This window comes from Callorhinchus milii, unplaced genomic scaffold, assembly GCF_018977255.1.
Source record: "Callorhinchus milii isolate IMCB2004 unplaced genomic scaffold, IMCB_Cmil_1.0 Scaffold15, whole genome shotgun sequence".
NCBI lineage: Eukaryota > Metazoa > Chordata > Chondrichthyes > Chimaeriformes > Callorhinchidae > Callorhinchus > Callorhinchus milii.
Genome location: NW_024704756.1, coordinates 15,002,522 through 15,021,733, shown reverse-complemented (window position 1 = coordinate 15,021,733; position 19,212 = coordinate 15,002,522). Strand labels below are relative to the sequence as shown.

Genomic DNA, 19,212 nt, shown 5'->3' with positions numbered 1-19,212 from the left:
CAAGTCCCTCCGGACGCTAACACATTCCAATCTCTCCCCTTCTAAAAAATAACCCGCTCTACTGTTTTTGCTACCGAGGTGGATGATTTCGCACTTCCCTACATTATACTTCACACGGTCACGACACAGTAAATCCTGCGAGACGTTTTGATGCCGTGATAGGTCGTCACATCAAAGGCAAAGACAATTATTTCGACCGTACGGTGGTACATGTGGACATAATTATTTTGTGGCTGTGCAAGTGGGCAAAATCTGACTTGATGCCCATTCTAAGTTAGGGGGTTTATCCCAGCTCTTCGTTCGTGTTAGTCAATACACACACACAAAAAAAGCCTCTTGCGCTGGTGCAGATGCTATTTCAAAAGCCAAAAGTGTGCCCTCTGTGTCGAAATTTCCTGCATCAAATTTACCACCAATACATATAAAAATAACCAGTATATCTATGACTTATTTCATAATTGACTCTTCAGTGGTGGTGGGGTGGGGGGGGGGGGGGCTGAGAGGCAGGCGTGAAGGGGAGGGTAATATGATGAAAGTAACGCTTTCATTCTTATTGCCGGTTAGCCCAAACACTTGTTCTTCCCTGATGTGTTGTGACGCCGATTAAAGAGAGAGAGAGAGTGAAAGAGAAAACACCCACACAGCTTAAAAAGCTTGACAGTAGAGCTTGCACCTGCAAGAGGAGAGCTGGTGGGCTGCTGACCTTGTGTGGCACTGTCATTTGAAAATGGATCACCCCGTTTACCACGGAAACATCAACCGGGAGACCGGAGAGAAGCTGTTGAGCAAGAGCGGCAAAGATGGGAGCTACTTGATCCGAGACAGTGAATCGCGACCTGGAGTTTACTGCCTGTGTGTGCTGTGAGTACCAAGAACTAACCATTTCTGTCACTTGCTGCTAAACCTCCGTTCTGAGGTTCACACGTTTGTCGCAAATAGCGCTTAATATTTCCTGCAAATGAACGCACATTCGTTGGGTTCAATCGAGCTGCTCAATATTGACTGATTCGTCCAGTTACAGACCTTTCATTTGACATCGCACCTTTCCACGTCCCCTCAAAGTGCTTTACAGGATATGCTGTAAATGACTGTGGTATTTTGTGGGTGAAACGAGGCAGCCAATTGCGCGCAGAAAATTTATACTAGTTACATATACTAGTTACAGTTCGAAGTTCAATTATATTAATTGACGAGAGAATATAATAATGATAATAATAATAATGATAATAAAATGCATTTTGTGTGCACTCCTTGCGCTGGAGACAGCGTCGTACGCTATCGTCTTTCAGCTTTTATCTTTCGTTTGATGTTCTTGAGATGCTCGTATGGTGTGGTGACGGGATTGGGTTTGGGCTGTTACTTTGTGCTGAATTGGCCCCAATGAGAAAAGGTGCTTTGAAGCAGGTTGAGTTCTAGGCAACGCTGATGATAAGGGCAAACTTGTCATCCATCCCAAGTCGAGGTCAAATACTAATAACAATAATAATCCTTGCATTTGATATAGCGCCTTATCACGTCATTGAGGCTTCTCAAATCGCCTCACAGAATATACTGTAAAGTGAATTAATTGCACATTTTGTGGGCGAAACAAAATTGGCGAAAGCCAGTTGCACCCAGCAGCGCCCCACAAACAGTCGTGGATTGAATGACCAAATTATTATACATATATTTTTTTGGAGGGATTATTACCCCCAAGAAAGTGATCTGCCAATCGACTAACAACCAGGTTCCTACTTATTGCTAGGTAAGCGGAGGGGTGTAGAGTAAGGAAATTCGCCTCAGGTTTCGACCTGCTCGGGAATCGAACCCGAGTCCTCTTGCTTGTGAGGCAGGTGCTCTAACAAATACGCTACAGGACTCTACGCGGTTTAAGCCTCCTGCTCGAGGTAACTGCTAAATACCAGAATTACGAGGCGAACACAGTGGATGTTTATTTTTCCCCAATGGACTGAATCCTTCCCAGATTAAACGTCTTGTTTTAAATGAAAGTATTCTTTCGAGGGAAACCTAAACATCTGGTCAGTATGGTGTGCTGTGGATAGGAAGGATTACTGATGAAACAGACATTTATAAATATCAAATCCTTAAGTCATTGTTCTAACCTTTAAATCTGTTCAGTTTTTTCCCTTCCATACCTATGCAGTCTCCTCCAGCTAATAGTCCTTCACTTGTATTCTTACCTCCTGCAGATCTGGGCTATTGACCATTCTGTCCTTCCCTTCCTCTGTCCCACCATCAGTGCCTGATCTTCCATTCACTCCCGCTCCGAACTCTCCCACAGCCCTTTTGCTTTGCTGTTTCTCTCCCTGGTCTTCAATACCCGCTTAGAAAACACAGCTCTTTGCCCCCTGCCTTTGATCAGCAAGCGCCGTTAAATTCTCCCGTCTCATTGCTCTCTATTGTCCACGAAGAGCTTTGAAACGTTCACCCGACACAAAAAGCGCTTTATAAAAGCGCAAAGAAAAACAGAAGTCGTCGGGGACACTCGGCGGGTCAGGCAGCATCTGTAGAGAAAGGAAAGTGAGTCAACGTTTCAGGTCCACGACCTTTTGTCAGAACTTCTGTATTTGTTTCAGATTTCCAGCATCTGCAGTATCTTGCTTTGTGGTTATAAAAGTGCAAGTTGCTCAATTTCAATTCCCACTTTCCCAAACTGCTCAGGCTGTGATTTCGGTGCTCTAATGTACACTATGTATCTATCATTCACTGCTGTTTGTGGGCCATTGGTGGGTGCAAGTCCTTACGTTCGAGGTAGTGTCTTTATCGGGCCGTTAAGACGTCTCAAAGTGGTTTACTGGATTTTATTATAAAGCGTCGCAAAAAACGAGACCACCGATTTGCGCGCAGCAATATCGCACGCATGGACATGGAGCGTCTACGGCCAGGAGACCAGGAGAAATTCCCTTCTCTTTTGGAATAGTGCCTTGGGATCTTTCACGTCCACCTGGTACAGGTAATCTGAAGGTTGGCACAGCGTATTGGAGAGTTTTGAGTCGTCCTCCTGATGTGAAAGGCGCTGTGTCAAACGCAACGAAACCTTCCAACAGACTAGATAAGAGACCAACGCCAAAATGCGCAACGCAAAGAGAAAATGCGCGAGGGGCTTTAAGAGGTTTCCTGTATGTGTTTTTTCTTCCTTTGAACATCAGTCTGGTACAGGGGAGAGGAAGCAACACTCCCTTTTTCTTTCAGTGTGAAGGTTGTGGGTTCAAGACCCCAGGTCGGCGACTTTGAACTCACGCAGTCTAGACTGACGCTACGATGTAGTGAAGCAGGTTGTGATGCGCTGTCGAAGCTGCCGTCCTTCGGGCGAAACATTGAACTGGGTTCTACCTGCCTCTGCAGGTGGCACTACTCGGAAAGAGAAGGGAGTTTTTCCTGGTGCCCTGGCCAACGATTCACCATATTAAATCACTAATAATTATCCATCATGGCTGTTTCTGGGACGAGTGTGGGCAAATTGGCTGCTACGTTCCCATGCAAAATACACAGTCACTTACTACACTATATAGTAAATCCTGTGAAGCGCTTTGAGGTGTCTTATATAAGTACAAGTTGGTGGTGTTGTCCTCCTGACGTGGAAAGGCACTGTATCAAATGCAAGCATTATTGTTAATTTTATATTTTAATCTCAACTAATTTAGAGAAGTAGTTTCACGTTTCTTACGAATTGACACGAAATATTATATTGAGTACCTGCTTCTGTTATTTTCTGCAGAAGTTGGCTCTGAATTCTTCATATTATTAATCAGTACGATTCCTGCCAAACAAACAGGAATTCCTTGCCCAGGAGCTCATTATAACAATAATAATAACCCTTGCATTCGATACAGCGCCTTATCACATCTTCGAGATGTCTCAAAACGCTTCGCAAAATACGCTGCAAAGTGAATTGACTTGTATATTTTGTGGGCGAAGCGCGGCAGCCAATTGCGCACAGGAATGCCCCACAAACAGTCGTGAATTGAGTGACCAAATAATTTTTTCAAAGGATATGATATATTAGTAATTGCCTATAAAATACACAGTCACGTGCAAGCGTTTCAACTCACAGCTCGGGAGTCATGCCAGCCAGGACTGTACAGCCCTTTGGGACGTCCTCTGCTTGGCGCTTTTAATTTGCTTTGTATTGTAATTAAGAGCGTTCCCCTACACAGTTACTACACTTAGCAGTAAAATCCCTGGGAGGCTCTTTTAGATGTTTTGATGAGGCGATAAGATGCTATACCGAATGCAAGATTAATATTGCCATTTGTAATGCAATAACATTCAGCCCTTCCATTTCAGTGGGAAGGGGGGGGGAAGATAAACTACGAGCCGGGAATACTGTAGGTGTTCTCAACTGAAGCTTGCAGAGCAATTAAACTGAATATTTAGTTTTTTTGTTGATTTCATATCCTTTTCAAAGCCTTTGAATTCACGGACCAGGCTGGCGCACCATTATATTGCTGGGGGAAGCACTGTAATGTCGGTGTTGCTATCCTTCAGACCAAAAGTCAATCCAAGACCCCTCTGTACCTGTTCAGGTGGACGTTAAAGATAAAGATCCCACAACACTGTTCAGAAAATGAACAGACTTTCTCCCAGTGTCCTGACCGACAGATAAAATTGGTCTTTGGGTTCGATTCCCGGGCGGGGCAAAACCTTAGGCAAGTTTCCTTACTCCACAGGCCTCCCAGCAGTAAGTACGAACCTAGTTGTTAGTCAATTGGTGGATTGCTTTCCGGGGATAAGATTCCCTCTGAGAAAAAGCAATTGGTCACTCAATCCACAACTGTTTGTGGGGCACTGCTGTGCGCAATTGGCTGCCATGTTTCGCCCACAAAATGCCCAGTCAATCCACTTTATCATATATTCTTGAAGCGCTTTGAGACAACTCAACGACTTGATAAGGCGCTACATTTATTTTTATTATTATTTACTTCATGGCTGTTTGCCGCTGTGCAAAAATTGGCTGTCACATTCGCCTACGAAAATACACTCACTACGCTTTACAGCAAATCCTCCGAAAAATCCTCACGAAGTGAAATGCAGTGCGTCAAATGCAAAGATTATTGTTCTTACTCATTCGCGAACTGAAGTGGAGGCAGTAAAGAGGAAAACAGAATTTCTGCTTTTGAAAGCAATTTGAAGGAGAAGGACAAGTAGGAGTAGAAGTTCTGAAGAAAGGTCATTGGTTAACTTGTTTTCTTCTCTCCATGGATGCTGCCTGACCTGCTGCGTGTTCCCAGCGACTTCTGTGTTTACAGCAGATTTCCAGCATCTTTTGAAAGAGTAGGGGTTTGATATTATAATAATAATAATAATAATAATCCTTGCATTTGATATAGCGCTTTTCACGTCGGGAGGACGTCCCAAAGCGCTTCACAGAATACACTGTAAAGTGAATTAACTGTATATTTGTGGGCGAACGCGGCAGCCAATTGCGCACAGCAATGTCCCACAAACAGTCGTAGATTGAAAATGGCCAATTTATTATTGTTTTTGGTTTTGGAGGGATTATTATTGGGTGTGTGGAGTAAGGAAACTTGCCCAAGGTTTCGCCCTCTGCCTGGAATTGAACTCAGGTCTCTCACTTGCAAAGCGAGTGCTCTAACCACTGAGCTGCAGGACTCCACGATTCCTGCTGAATTGCAGATTCAGGACATCTGATAAAAATAGCTTGCACATCTTGTGAAGTAAAGGAAAATATTTTTCTGCAACAGTTAAAATGAAACTAAACCAACATGGAATCACCAGCAGGTGAAAACCAGAGTTGCTTCGGCATTTCACAGGGACTTTTTGTCAGTAAACGTCACTCGAATATTCTGGAAACTTATTCTGCCTTTGCTCCTCCCTTTTGTCTTGTTCCACAATCTCCTTCAAATCTTTCAAACAACAGCACCCCAAAACACGTAGCACTTTTTAAATTCCACTGAAAGCAATACTTGCATTGGAAACATATTAAAAATAGAAGACGTTTATCATCACATTTTGATTTTTTTTATTATTCATGTTTTTTTATTATACGATTAAAACTGATCTGGGAAATTACTCTCATCTTTTAGCCTTTTAGACGGTTCAGAATTGGACCAGTTCTTCAGAGAAGAGTCTCCAGTTTCGAGCTGTTTTTCTCTTTAGGTTCTTTTGACAAACTGTAGAAAAACAGCTTCAAAGTTAAGACTTGAATTCGTTGCCTCGCCTGATAGCTGTGTCTCACTCAGCACTCTCACTTCGGAGTCAGAAGGTTGTGAGTTCAAGTCCCACGTGGGGACATGGAATCACATAGTCTAAGAGCTGACACTGCAGCGTTGCCTTGTCTGAGGTGCCGTCCTTCGGATGGGATGTTAAACCCAGGTCCCGTCTGGCTGTTCGGGTGGACGTTAAGGAACCCATGGCGTTATTCCAAAAGAGAAGGGAAACTTTCCTGGTGTCCTCATGAACAATCCCTCAAGATAAAATTGTTCATTCATTTAAATGGCTGTTTGCAGTGCATTGATAATACGGTTTGACTGCTGCATTAACACACAAGTAAAACAACCATCCCACTTTCACAATAAATCCTGTATAGGCTTCGGGACGTCGTCAAAGCGACAAAGGCGCTGTACCAATTGCAAGGATTTTAATTTATTATGAATAATAAATCGAGGTCCCATTTATTCCTGTTCAGGTGGAAGCTAAAGAGCCCAAGGCACTTTTCAAAAATAGAAGAGGGTTGGTCCCGGTGTCCGAGCTAACAATCTTCCAGCTTCATGGCTGTTTCTTTTAAGAATGACAGAAAAAAAAAAGCAACTTCAAAGTTAAGACTGAACTCAACAACTTGCAGGACATTTGCTTGAAACGAAAGAAATTGCAAGGCTGTGGGGAAAGATCGGGCGGGAACTTAACTAGTTGGTGGTTCTTCCAAAGAGCCGTCACCGGCATGATGGGCCGAATGGACTCCTTCTGTGCTGACTCTTATGATTTGTTAAATTTTGGAGGTTTCGAAATGCTGATTGAAACAAAATCTAAATCTTAATCCAGTGGAATCTTTCCCATGTCTCGGCCTCTGCCGCCATTCGAGTAATTGTACAGGAAACAGGGGCGGCAAAAAGTTGTGAAACTGTGAGGTGTGTGAATGGCTGAACTTGCTAAAATATTTACACAGGTTTTTTTTTGCGAAACGTCTAGACTGCTGCTGCTTGGGCTGCTTTTAAGTCAGCTTTTTCGCAGCACTGAGGACCTGCACGTTTTATAGCGAACATTTCACCGAAAAGATTTGATGTGAAAATTGACAGCAAGCGGTTATTTAGCCTGTGTTTCCGTTCAGTTTGGTTAAAGAGTGGGTGATTGGTACCTTTCAATTACTGCCCACTCGGCTACTGTTAACGCTGCAAGCCAGAGCCCTAATTGGGTAGAGTGGTCCTAGCAGGGGAAGCAGTGAGAAAGCTTGTCAGACAGTGCTTACAATGGCAAGCAATGCGATTTTAGTTGGTTGAAATCTAGCAATTACCCCGAACGCACACCCTTGGGATCTCCAAGTCTTATCTTCTCCTACTATTGCAATCATACAATTAGGTTAAATAGGGTGCGTCCCTCTGGGGAGCGAGCAGACGGTGAAGAAAGAAATAAAAATGCAATCCACGACTGTTCGTGGGACGCTGCTGTGTGCAATTGACTGCCACGTTTCGCCCACAAAATATACAATCAATTCACTTTATGGTATATTCTGTGAAGCACTTTGAGATGTCGAGAAGATGTGATAAGGCGCTACATCAAATACAAGTTTTATTATTATTATTATAGGGAGATTTCCATGTGTAGGTGGGCATACATATGCAAAACATTCAGTCTGGGTTTCCGAAAGTGTCAGACATCCAATGGACCAAAGAAAAGGTCTCACGTAAATTAGGTATTTAATCAGAGTTTGTCAATTTCCATGGGGATTGAAGGCTTGGGTTGTCACTGCAACCCAAGCCTTCAATCCTTAGTGGTGAGAGTGATAATGAATGCAATTCCTGCAATATTACAAGCATATTAAGTGTTTTGTAAACCACGCACCTATCAGTCAAAAACTCATCACATCAGTTAGACTATGTCTTTACAAGATTGCCATACTTTCAGCCACTATGCCCTGTGCTCAGAAACTCCCTCCCCAAATCCCTTTGCCTCACACTTTCTTCCTTGTCTTCAAAACTCTCCAAAGAAGCTTCTTCTTCGACCCAGCCTTGGGTCTAACCAGGTGATCCTCTTTCCATCATTTTGGACATATTAGTTTAACGCCTCTTCCAAATGATGGCACCTCCAACAGTCTCATTCCTACAGCAACAGCTTGCAGTTATATGTAAAAAAGTAAATGCTGTGAATTCCTACTGTGAATACGGTAGTGTAGAAGGTCTTAATTATTGTACAATGAAAACAAAAACAGCCCTCTCATCAAATTTTTGACAACTCTGCAGATTATATTAGAACTTGACTTCAACCACAACCAAGCTGTACAATGGCAGGATATCCTGGTTCAGGTGGAACAATTTTTATGTTCGGAAACTGTTGAAGAGATATGATAATATCTGGTGATGAAAACAAAGATATTTGCTTTTCACATCATTGGAATCAGTGATACCCATCAAGTCCGAAGAGGATTAATTTGCTTCTTAGGTGTATCAAAGGCAAGATAACTAAACAAGTCATTTTTAAAAAAAAACACACTTCTTGACTTAACAATTGAACTGTATAAACAAGTTCAAAACCTAAGTTTTAGTCATTGTGGGATCAGTGAGGAGGTTAAAGGAACGCCTAAGTGACACCCTCTCTCTCTGTAATCAAGGCTCCTTCTGCCTCCTTGTCCTCCTGAACCGCTCCACTGCATTCGACACAGTCAACCACTCCATCCTCCTCCACCTCCTCTCCTCCTTCATCAACCTCAGTGGGACTGCACTCGGCCTGGTTTGAGTCCTATTTAACCAACCACGGAAAGTGGGCCTCGAAGCCACTTTCGTTTTAAGAACAGCGGGGAGCCAAGTTAAGAGTGAAGTTAAGAATTATCCACAATCTTAAACAGTAGAGGCAAAAATAATTTGGTCACTGAAACCACAACAGTTTTTGTGCGACACTGCTGTGTGCAGTATCTCTGGCCTCCGCGTTTTGCCCACAAGATATACAGTCAATTCACTTCACTGTGTATTCTGTGAAGAGCTTCGAGACATCTCGAAGATCATGATATGGCGCTATATCAGATGCAAGGATTATTATTATTATTATTATGAGCTTCATGAGCTGAGACAGGATGGAAATTCAGGCCTCCGAGGTTGGGACGAAAAGTACTTGGGAAATATTCAATTTTTCTGGACTAAGATTCCTGGTCTTGGTGTTTGTTCCCTCTTCGTGGAGATCAGTTAGCACCTGCCATCTAGCATTTTTGCTGTGCTCTTATTTCTTATATATAAAAAAAACACACAACATGGAAACAGCAAAGATTTTTGAGGCCAAGAGGATTGAGGGGGTGGAGAGACACCAAACACTTTTGAGAGGAGGTGGAGTAGTAAGCAGGAGCCTGTGTTGTAGCAGGAACGAGAGAAAATTGGTGCCTGAATGTTTGCTTACATGGACGTGACATAAGAGGTTAAGAACTCGTCGGTTCCATGTACCTCCTGCTGTTCCAGGAGAGGAGAGCTCTCCCGGCTGATCTCCAAGATCAGGAATTGAACAGAGTGGAGGGACTGAACCTGAATCCTACCATCGTGCGGCATTAAATCAAAGGGTTTCAAGGCTGTGCCTAGACAATGAACTTTGTGTGTTTTATTGTCACTTGTGCAGTAATCACGAACGGTTCAGATATGGAATACCACAGAAAAGCTGTTGGGAGTGTGGTTAACTTCTCAATAAATATCCTTTTTGTATCCTCACACCTCTTCATTTGCAGCAGTTTGTGCAAGAACTATAATAACACAACCTTGCTTTGCTGTACTGTTGAATGCACTGCTGTCCGTGGCAGCAGAAGGGGGATGCTGTGTCTTAATAAACTAAATGCCAGGCAGGCGAACTCGCTTTGCTCTGTTTACAGCAATGTGCATGAACTTCATGGCTGTTTGGTGGGGTCTTTGCTGTGCGCAAATTCTTTACAGCGTATTTTGCGAAGCACTTTGGGACATCTTGATGTGACAAGGTGGACGTCAAATGCAAGGGTTATTATTATTATTCTTACTATTATCCTGTGCCATGCTTTGAGGGCTCTATCCGAACAGAAAGGCGCTGTGTGAAACTCAAAGCATTATTAACTACATTAATTCATAATGTTCAAAGAGCCCAAAGATGAGAATGACTCATCGGCCTCTGTCTCTTCCCCTCCCCCCAATATGGTTTTGCCAATGCTTGAAGAAACCGCTGTCACATCGGAGGTTTGTGCCATTTTTAGACTGCACACACTTGCTGTAATTGTAATTTATTTGAAGTCGCTGCAGCTGAACTTTTCTTTATGTGTTAGGTACCAAGGACTGGTTTACACTTACCGCGTTTCAAGGACTGCACAGTCTTCATGGACTGTTGAGGTAAGGGAAGTTTTTCAGTATGTACAGCAGAAGCAGACGTTCAACGGTTCAATAACAACAACAACAACAACAACTTGCATTTATATAGCGCTCTTCGTGCAGGATAGTGTCCCAGAGAGCTGTACAGAGGTAGGGTTTGATGCCAAGTTGTTGTTCAGGCACAGTTGAAAACCCGTCGTGACTTTTCTCTGTGAGATGATGGAATTCCTTGACTCGAAAATTGAGGGGACCCACTCTGCTACCAATCACCCCATCCTTGCCCAGTGCCACTGGCTTTTGGTCATCCTATCTCTCTGCCCCCACCCTCGACTCCAGGACCACAGATGTCCTGACAGACTGCCTGTCAGCCATCAAGATCTGAATGAGAGCCAACTTGAATGGCTTGAATATGCCAACGCCGTGTTTGTCAGCCTTCCCAACTCTTCCCTCCATAAGCTGCAAATCATCCAGAACTCTGCAGCTCATGTCCTCTCCCACACCAGGCTCCACGACCCCATCACACCCACCCTTGCCCGGCTCCACTGGCTCCCCAACCTTCAGTGGATCGAGTTCAAAATCCTCGTCCTCACTTTCAAGGCCCTCCATGGCCTTGTTCCCTCCTACCTTTCCGACCTGTTAACCCCTTATCAACCTGCCCGCACCCTCCGCTCAGCAGGCTCCGGCCTGCTCCATGAACCCCTTGCCTGGCCCGCCCAAGCATCGTGGGTCGGGCCTTCAGCCTCTCTGCCTACATCCTCTGGAACTTATCCTACGTTCCCTTCGCCTCATTCCTTCCCTTGCTTCCTTCAAGCCATGCTTTAATACCCTCCCCTTCGACCGTGCCCTCTCTGCCCTCCACCCTCCCTGATCCCAAACCCCACCCTCCCCTAATCCTAATCCCTGACTGTCCAGCGCCTTGGGACGTCCTGACATGAAATGCGCTTTACAAATGCAATTTTGTTGATGACTTGATAAGGCGTCATATAAATGGAAGGATTATCATCGTTATTAAGATCGTTCTGTATTAAAATTTAGAGTTCGCGTGGAATTGTGGCTAATCCTTAAATTTGTTTTCTGACAACTCAATTAGCAGCCAATTTAAATGTTTGTTGCTATTGTTGTTGTTGTTGATTCATTTGAGAATTTGGAGGCAAATTTGTATTTGTTGTGAGCGGGAGAGAGGTGCGGAATATAAATGAAGGTAAACCGAGAGAAAGATACCCGTAGCTTTGAAAACGTCAACAACGGTGTCAATGTGTGTTCTATAGTGTAATCATGATCCACGTTGTTCTTTATAATTTATTGTAACGGACTTCTGTTTGCACTGTTAAAGGAAAAAGTAATGATGTGGAGGTTCATGTTTTAAAGCCCAAACGCACGTATTAATTTCCTGACTATACTATCGGCGGCTGGCTTTACAGTGAGACCTTGCAGTCATTTTACGAGCTACTCGTGCTCAATTTACATTGAACGGATATTAATAAACACATGGGTGAAGGCCTAGAGTGGCGACGATAGAGCAAGATTAAGGCTGTGACTTTGTTGTTGGTTTATTCACTGGGGTTCTGCAGTCCATCACAGTGCCAAGACCATGTGTTTTGCGGCACAGTTCAGAGTCGAAGTTATATTTGTAATTCAATACAAAGTCTACTGATGTACATCGCAGTGTAAATTCACAACTGAGATCCGCTTGCCTTCCACAGCTCAGGCTGGATAAAGGCGATTTTTCAGTTGAAAAAAAATGGTGCGATGGAGTGATGAGTTTAAACGGGCAAAACATAAATGACCCATTTAACTCTTGTACATTCACACAGAATTTTTAGCTTAGTCCTAATGGCTTAGTAATTCCAGGAGCAATAAATACCTGTTAGTTCAGGTGAGGGCTTCCCCATTGCCTATCTGATTTACCTCCCACCAGAAGAGAGTAGGGAGTTTCTGGCCAACAGTCCCCCTGACAAATTGGCCACTCACTTCACGACTGGTGTGTGTGGGATATTGCTTTGCTCACAAAATACCAGTCATTACATCTCAGAGTAAAATCCCGTGAGATGCTTTGAGACGTCTCGATGAGTTGATGAGGCGCTATATCAAACGCAAAGGATTATTCTTAACAATCACCGGGAGCTCTGTTCAGTATTAACACAAACAGCCCTGGAACCTGTAACACTGCTGTGTGGGTTTATTTCAGACTGCCCCTGGAGTTACTAAAAGACTGTTTCGTAAAGTGAAGAACCTAATTTCTGCGTACCAGAAGGAAGACCAGGGGCTGGCAGTCGCTCTACAATACCCTGTGATCAATCAGAAAGGTAATCAAAGTCTCCTTCATCAATACGAATAAAGACAGGGTCGGTGTGTCTGTCTGTGTATCCACTAATAACGCAATAGCCGATTGAGGTAGAGACATGATTTGTACCACATCGGAAAGGTCTTGCACGCATGAGAGTCGTGGGCATTTTTATTTTGGGGGGAATCGCCTATCGTCGATGAGCTACATTTAAAAAATGCTTTCATTAAACCTCAAAATACGAGGTATGCCTGGTTTCTGAAAAGTAGCCCCAAAGGAAAACCTCTCTAAAGAGATACATCTATACTAACATACTCCGCAACAAACATATGGCAGTTTTTTTGCTTTGCAATAACTCGACGACCTGCCGGTTAGCGTAGCTTTGATAGTCCTCCTCCCAAAGGAGTCCTCCCACAGGAATCCTCACGGCTGAGTATAGATAACAAGCTGAGTCTGTCTGTGCGTCTGTCGATCTACATTCCATATTGGATCCTTCGGTTGCGAGCGGAGCTGCAACAGGTATTTCTCTCCAATGTTCTCTTGACTGTTACTTGTGCAGTTTTACACAGCCAGTTACAAATGGGATGTGGTGCTAATCTCATCAATTCATCTCATCAACCATCCTCCTTGGGTGGTGACGTGGGGTGGGGTTGGGGGAGGGAAGGCAACGTAAGTATGGATGGGGGTGGGGATGGGGTCTGTGGCGCAGAACTGGAAACGCCCAGCGATGGAATACCAGACTCTGAACCAACTTTATCTGATTTAATGAAACACATCAGCATTCAGATATGCAATTGACTCCTCGCCCACGAAAGCTTTGATGAGGACAAGGAATCAAACCGTACGTGAGGTTTAAACTGATCTTAAACACCGCGTTGATCACACTTTGTATCACGCTTTTATTTGTGTGTTTTGTTTTTATAAGCGGTGAAGATATATCGCCTACTGTTACAATTCTGTTAATTTTAATCGTTCCAGGTGTTGACAATGACGAAGACTATCTCTTGATGAACCCGGCTGAATGACTGCCCGTCCTGTTTCTCGTTGCAGGACGTATGACGACGGACTGAAGGGTCCGTGATCGCAGGGAGTGTGTTTTTTCGGTACGGACTGGAAACACTCACCGTTTGAGCCACGAAGAATCTTCAGCCGAGCTGAGTCGCTGTGTTCGAGAACCAACATTTGGAAAAAAAAGTCGAGTTCTTAAATAACCATTGGTATTTAGTTTCAAGCATCGAAACTCTACTTTGGCAGCTTTTTGTACTTAATTTATGCGTGCTCCTCAATTCTGCCTGTTGTCAAAAGCCCTTGTTGAAGGCATGCGTTTTTTATATACTGTTGTCTTTATTTATTTTTTCCTCCCCCCCCCCCCCCCACCATTTGCTTCACAGATGGGATCTGTGCAGTTTTAACATGCTTCCTCTGAATAGAATACCCAGTGCTACAGCACTCGCCGTTGTGCACAGATATCCCCAGGTCCAATTAAGAGATGAAACATGATACCATTTGATGGTGGGGCAAAACCTGAGACAAGTTTCCTTACTCCACACGCCGAGCAGTAAATAGGAATCCCATCGTCAGTCGATTGGCCGATCGTTTTCTGTGGGTAATAATCGCTTGAAAAATAATTTGGTGACTCAATCCTCCACTGTTTGTAGGACACTGCTGTGCGCAATTGGCACCCGCAAAGCACAGTCAATCCACTTTACGATATATTCTGTGAAGTGCTTTAAGGCACTCTATCAAATGCAAAGATAATTATCTTAACTGTCCAATACAAAATAACGTTTCGAGTATTTTGCTAACCTGGATTAATCAAGTCACCCATAAAACCGTGGCAAGTGGCATAGAGTGATGAGCAGTCTGGAACATGCCTACATATTGAGAAGGGAGTTTCTCCTGGTGTCCTGGCCAACGCATCCCCTAAATAAAATTTGTCACTGTTTGTGGCTGTTTGTTGGTGTGTTCAAATTGGCTACCATGTTCGCCCACAAACACGCAGTCACATCATTTTGCAGTATATCCTGAGAAACACTTTTGAGATGATATGATAACAAGATTACATTTGTATAGCGTTTTTCACGTCGGGAGAACGTCCCAAGACGCTGGACAGTGTACAGCATTTCAGATGAGGTGCTGTATCGGAAGCAAGGATTATTATTATAGTATATATTGACTGGTTTTCAGCACCTAACCATCGTTGAAGCCTTTTTTTATATAAGAAAGGTTAGTTTCTGTGAAACAGCCCTTGTTTCCTTCATATACAATAATTTTCTTCAAATGGTTTTTATTTTATGGGTTTTTTTTTTGAAAAGCAACAACCTTTATGCTAAATTTCCCTCCCTTTCTCGTAGGGATAAGGCTGTATCTAATTCCCCAGCACTCAAACCATGAAATCTGTAGATAAATGGATAACTTTGGATTACTTTAGTTGCTTTACGTCGTGTTGGATGTTGAGGAATTTTTATATCTTAAATAGAATCCTTTTTCATTGCTGTTCTCAGAAGTCAGACAATCGGGGTTGTGAAAGGTTTTTGAAATGCACAATAAATAGAGGGAAAAGTCAAAGAGTTTGGATCCTGTGTTAAAATGTGCCTATTGTTAGTTTTATTGAAATGGACATTTGCACAACGTGTTCTAAACATTGCCTTTCTTACGTACATTTTTGTGTGTCAGCCTGGCTCAGTGGTCGTGCTCTCTTCTCTGAGTCAGAAGGTTGTGTGTTCAAACCCCACGTTGGGACTTGGAATCACGTAGTCTGAGCTGACACTCCAATGCAGCGCTGGGGGGGGGGGGGGGGGGGGTGTGTGTGCGTTGCATTATCGGAGGTGCTGTCCTTCAGATGAGATGTTAAGCCGAGGTCCCGTCTGCCTGTTCAGGCGGATGTTAAAGATCCCACGGCACTGTTCGAAAAGAGAAGGCCGTTTCTCTCTCCCGACGTCTTGACCGATAATCCCCCAAATAAAATGGGTCACTCGCTTCATGGCTGTTTGTGGGACATAACTGGCTGCTGTGTTTCACCCACAAAATACATGGTCAATCCACTTTACAGTATATCCCGTGAATCGCTTTGAGACGTCTCGACGACGTAATAAAAGCCTGTATCAAACGCAAGGATTATTATTTATTTATAAAGCCCTTTCCCAACAAATCAACAGAGTTCACATGCTTTGTCAGAATGCCAGGAATGAACTATTGACAAATGTGCTTTAACCATTTCCCTTCCACGCAAACACACACGAAAAATAATAATTTGGTGACTCAATCCTCCACTGTTTGTGGGACACTGCTGTGCACAACTGTCACCCACAAAATACGCAGTCAATCCACTTGACGTTCTTTAAGGCTCTATATCAAATACAAGGATTATTATTATCGTACTATAATAACGTTCGAGTATTTTGCTAATCTGGATTAATCAAGCACCCAGGGACCCATAAAACTGTGGCAAGTGGCCACAGTTTTATGGGTCACACACACATAGAGTAAAAAGATAGCACCAGTTAATCAACAAAGAACAAATCAAAAGTGCTCGATTACATTTCAAGACAAAATGGACCTACAGGCCAGGACGAGCCGGAATTCTGAGCCTTTGATGTCCACGTACGTTTATGTTCAAACCACAGCTTGTTGGGAGAGCGATGAGGAACAGTCCGATTTATCACACTCCAAAGCCAATTGTAGTGCCCTTGCACTGTAGCCAGACATCTACTAAAAAGTTTAGGAAGGGATTTATCACAGCTTCCATTGAAAGGAGATGAAAGAGACTTTGTCAGCAGAGCAGGAGCCTCAAGTGTGGAGTTGTTAATCATCCGGTTATTATTGCTAATGCAGTAAATCTTCCCGATAGCTCACGTCTTGCCAGTGAGAGAGGAGTGTATTCTCTGTAATGCAAATGGATAGCTCGGTCGCAAACCTGCTCGACCATGATAATTCATGGCAGCTCACGGGCCTGGTAACTAACCATCGCGCTAATCTGCCACTGTTCGCTCATCCCGCGGAAGGCAACACATAGCTACACCAAAAACTTGTTAAGGATCGAAAACTTGTTCAGAACGAGGAGCGAAAATTGAAAGTGAACGAAACAAGAGAAGCCGTAAAGTGAAAGTTTATTTCCCTTTTTCTCTCAAGACGCTCATTAATGCGAAACATGTTAACTAACCGTCATTGCAATGGCGTGTGGCAGCAGAGCCCTTGAGAATTCTCATAGAAAAATATACGCTTTAGTCTGATTGTTACGGGGGCAGCTCACCGACTCCACTACACACTGGTCCGCAGCAGAGCAAGACAGGGAGAGGGACTACACACACTGCTCAGTACAGGGGAAACAATCAATGAACAAACTAGGAGACGCAAACAAAATTAGGACCCGGTGTTACTTAGCGACACGACTTAACGCCGCGGTAAAGCGTTCCTGAACGTTTTGCGGAGTTTCATCCGGCAAACGTAAAGCAGCATAGGAAAGCACTGTTGGCGCTCCACATCCGGGGCTGGACACTTTGCTACGACCTGGAGGGAAGTAGAAATTTCAAGACTCCGCCACCTCCCACTCACCCACCCATCACAGCAATGTTCCACAAGCAGCCACCAAGCCACCGACCAATTTTATCTGACAGATTGTCAGCCAGGACACCGGGAAAAACTCCCTCTCTTTTCAAATATTTTGAATAGCCGCAGGATCTTTAACGTCTATCTGAACGGTCACACGCCGTGACCTCGGTTATAATCTCTTGTGTGAGAGGAAGCCGTCTCCATCGATGTAATTTCCCCCATCACTGCACTGGAGTAAATTTACAGTAGGAATGAAATACAAAGCATAAACCTTCTGTCCACAAAATATACAGTCAATCCACTTGACAAGTATGTCCTGTGAAGCATTTTGAAACGTCTCGATGACACGGGAAGGTGCTATCTGAAACGCAAGGATTATTATTATTATTTTTATTTAAACCATTTGTTTAAATGCAACCTCTGCATTTCTTTGAACAACGACAAATTACATTTGCATTGCGCCTTTCACATCGGGAGGACGTACCAAGAACTAGAGGAACAGGGAGATTACAAGCCTCAGATGTTTAAATAGCCTGTCCAGTCAGTCTTGGGGAAGCACTGTGGGCGGGGGTGGGGGTGGGGGGTGGGGGTGGGGTGGAGAAGGAGGTCCATAAAGCCACATTTTTGGGGTCATTTATCCAAAAACTGCCCTTTTCCATTTGAATTTCTCCTCAGTCCAGGATTGTGTCTTTTGTTACTTATTGGTCTCTAATAAACTGAGATAATAAGAAGAAACGGCTCAGCTGTGTTTTTAGCCCAGTGACATTTTGACAGCCACTTACGATCACCTAAGTATGTTTCATTTCGAAATCGTTTCAAAACAGAGCATGAAAAGCACCGACATATGTCACCCTCTCTATTCGCCAATCATGGCACTAATTACACATAGGATTAGTAGCGCGCTCAAGTGACAGTGGCAAGAGTGCTGTTGTTTAAGGGATGGGTGCGTTTTCGAATTCTGTTCGCCTTGCCTCCATGCGCGGAGTTCCCAAAGGGTCGCAACGAACGCGGAGTGAGTCAGTCTCCGTTTCGCTGGCTCCATGACAGATTTCTTCATTTGCAAGCGTTTAAATGATCCGCCTGCACAAAGCAATCACGCACCGTGGAATCCCCAGAACAATATTTTGGGATGCACCAAGACAGTGTAACAAATGTACTCTGTTTAGAGTTGCAGAGGGCAATCTTAGGAATGGCTAATCGATGACTGGAATAGGTTGAAGCCAGGACGCCGGGACTCATTTATAACAGGGCTTCACTTCACGGCTTTAGTGGGACATTGCTATAAGCAATCTGACTGCCAAGTTTGCCTACTTTGCAGTGTATCCCGTGAAGCTCTTTGAGACACCCTCCCGAGGTGAAAGGCGCCCTATCAAATGTACGGATTATTATTGTTATTATTGTCAATGCTGTAGTGAATATCTGACTATGGTCCCACGCAGGTGTGGGCAATGAATTGCATGAAAATCCTTTTGCAACTTGCACGTGTCACAAGATGCGGAGTTATCGGAAGCCACGCTTCCCAGCAGCGCCTCCAAAACTGGAACTAATGCCTCAGAAATTGTTTCAAACGCACTGTAAATCCATTATATTCTTCTCGCTCTCCTTTTGCCTGAATCATTTTCGATGAAACCATGTGAAAGAAACAGACGCAAAGGTATAATTTTTTAACATGAACGTAAAACTCAAAAAATGCCTAGCAATTTCCACCAAATTGTTCCATGAAAGTATGCAAACGTTTTCTGGTTCTTAAACACTTTTTGCTTCTTAAAAACACATTTAGTTTGCCTCTCCTATTGACAGTAAGTTATATGGTTTGGGTGGATGAGTTACTTTTTTAACAAAAGGAAACCAGGAGGCTAAAAGTGCGATGTTTCTTATTCGATGGGATAAACA

The 19,212-nt window shown here is 43.6% G+C and overlaps 1 protein-coding gene across 2 annotated transcripts; it reads left to right on the top strand.

Moving 5' to 3' along the window:
- Positions 1 to 483: 483 nt before the first annotated feature.
- On the top strand, positions 484 to 14,384 carry LOC103178682 (SH2 domain-containing protein 1A). 2 transcript variants are annotated; one of them, XM_007893556.2, is made up of 4 exons: positions 484 to 861; positions 10,442 to 10,505; positions 12,673 to 12,790; positions 13,819 to 14,384. In XM_007893556.2, exons 1-4 carry the CDS (start codon positions 728 to 730, stop codon positions 13,836 to 13,838), a joined length of 336 nt encoding a protein of 111 aa, XP_007891747.1. In that variant the 5' UTR covers positions 484 to 727; the 3' UTR covers positions 13,839 to 14,384. The 2 variants fall into 2 exon arrangements, with proteins under 2 accessions (XP_007891747.1, XP_007891740.1); XM_007893549.2 differs by having other exon boundaries at positions 13,747 to 14,320.
- The last annotated feature ends 4,828 nt before the right edge of the window (positions 14,385 to 19,212 follow it).

Coding starts and splice junctions, on each gene's coding strand:
- LOC103178682 (XM_007893549.2), top strand. CDS start 728: ATGGATCACCCCGTTTACCACGGAAACATCAACCGGGAGACCGGAGAG. Junction 10,506..12,672: donor AGTCTTCATGGACTGTTGAG/GTAAGGGAAGTT, acceptor GGTTTATTTCAG/ACTGCCCCTGGAGTTACTAA. Junction 12,791..13,746: donor CCCTGTGATCAATCAGAAAG/GTAATCAAAGTC, acceptor TAATCGTTCCAG/GTGTTGACAATGACGAAGAC.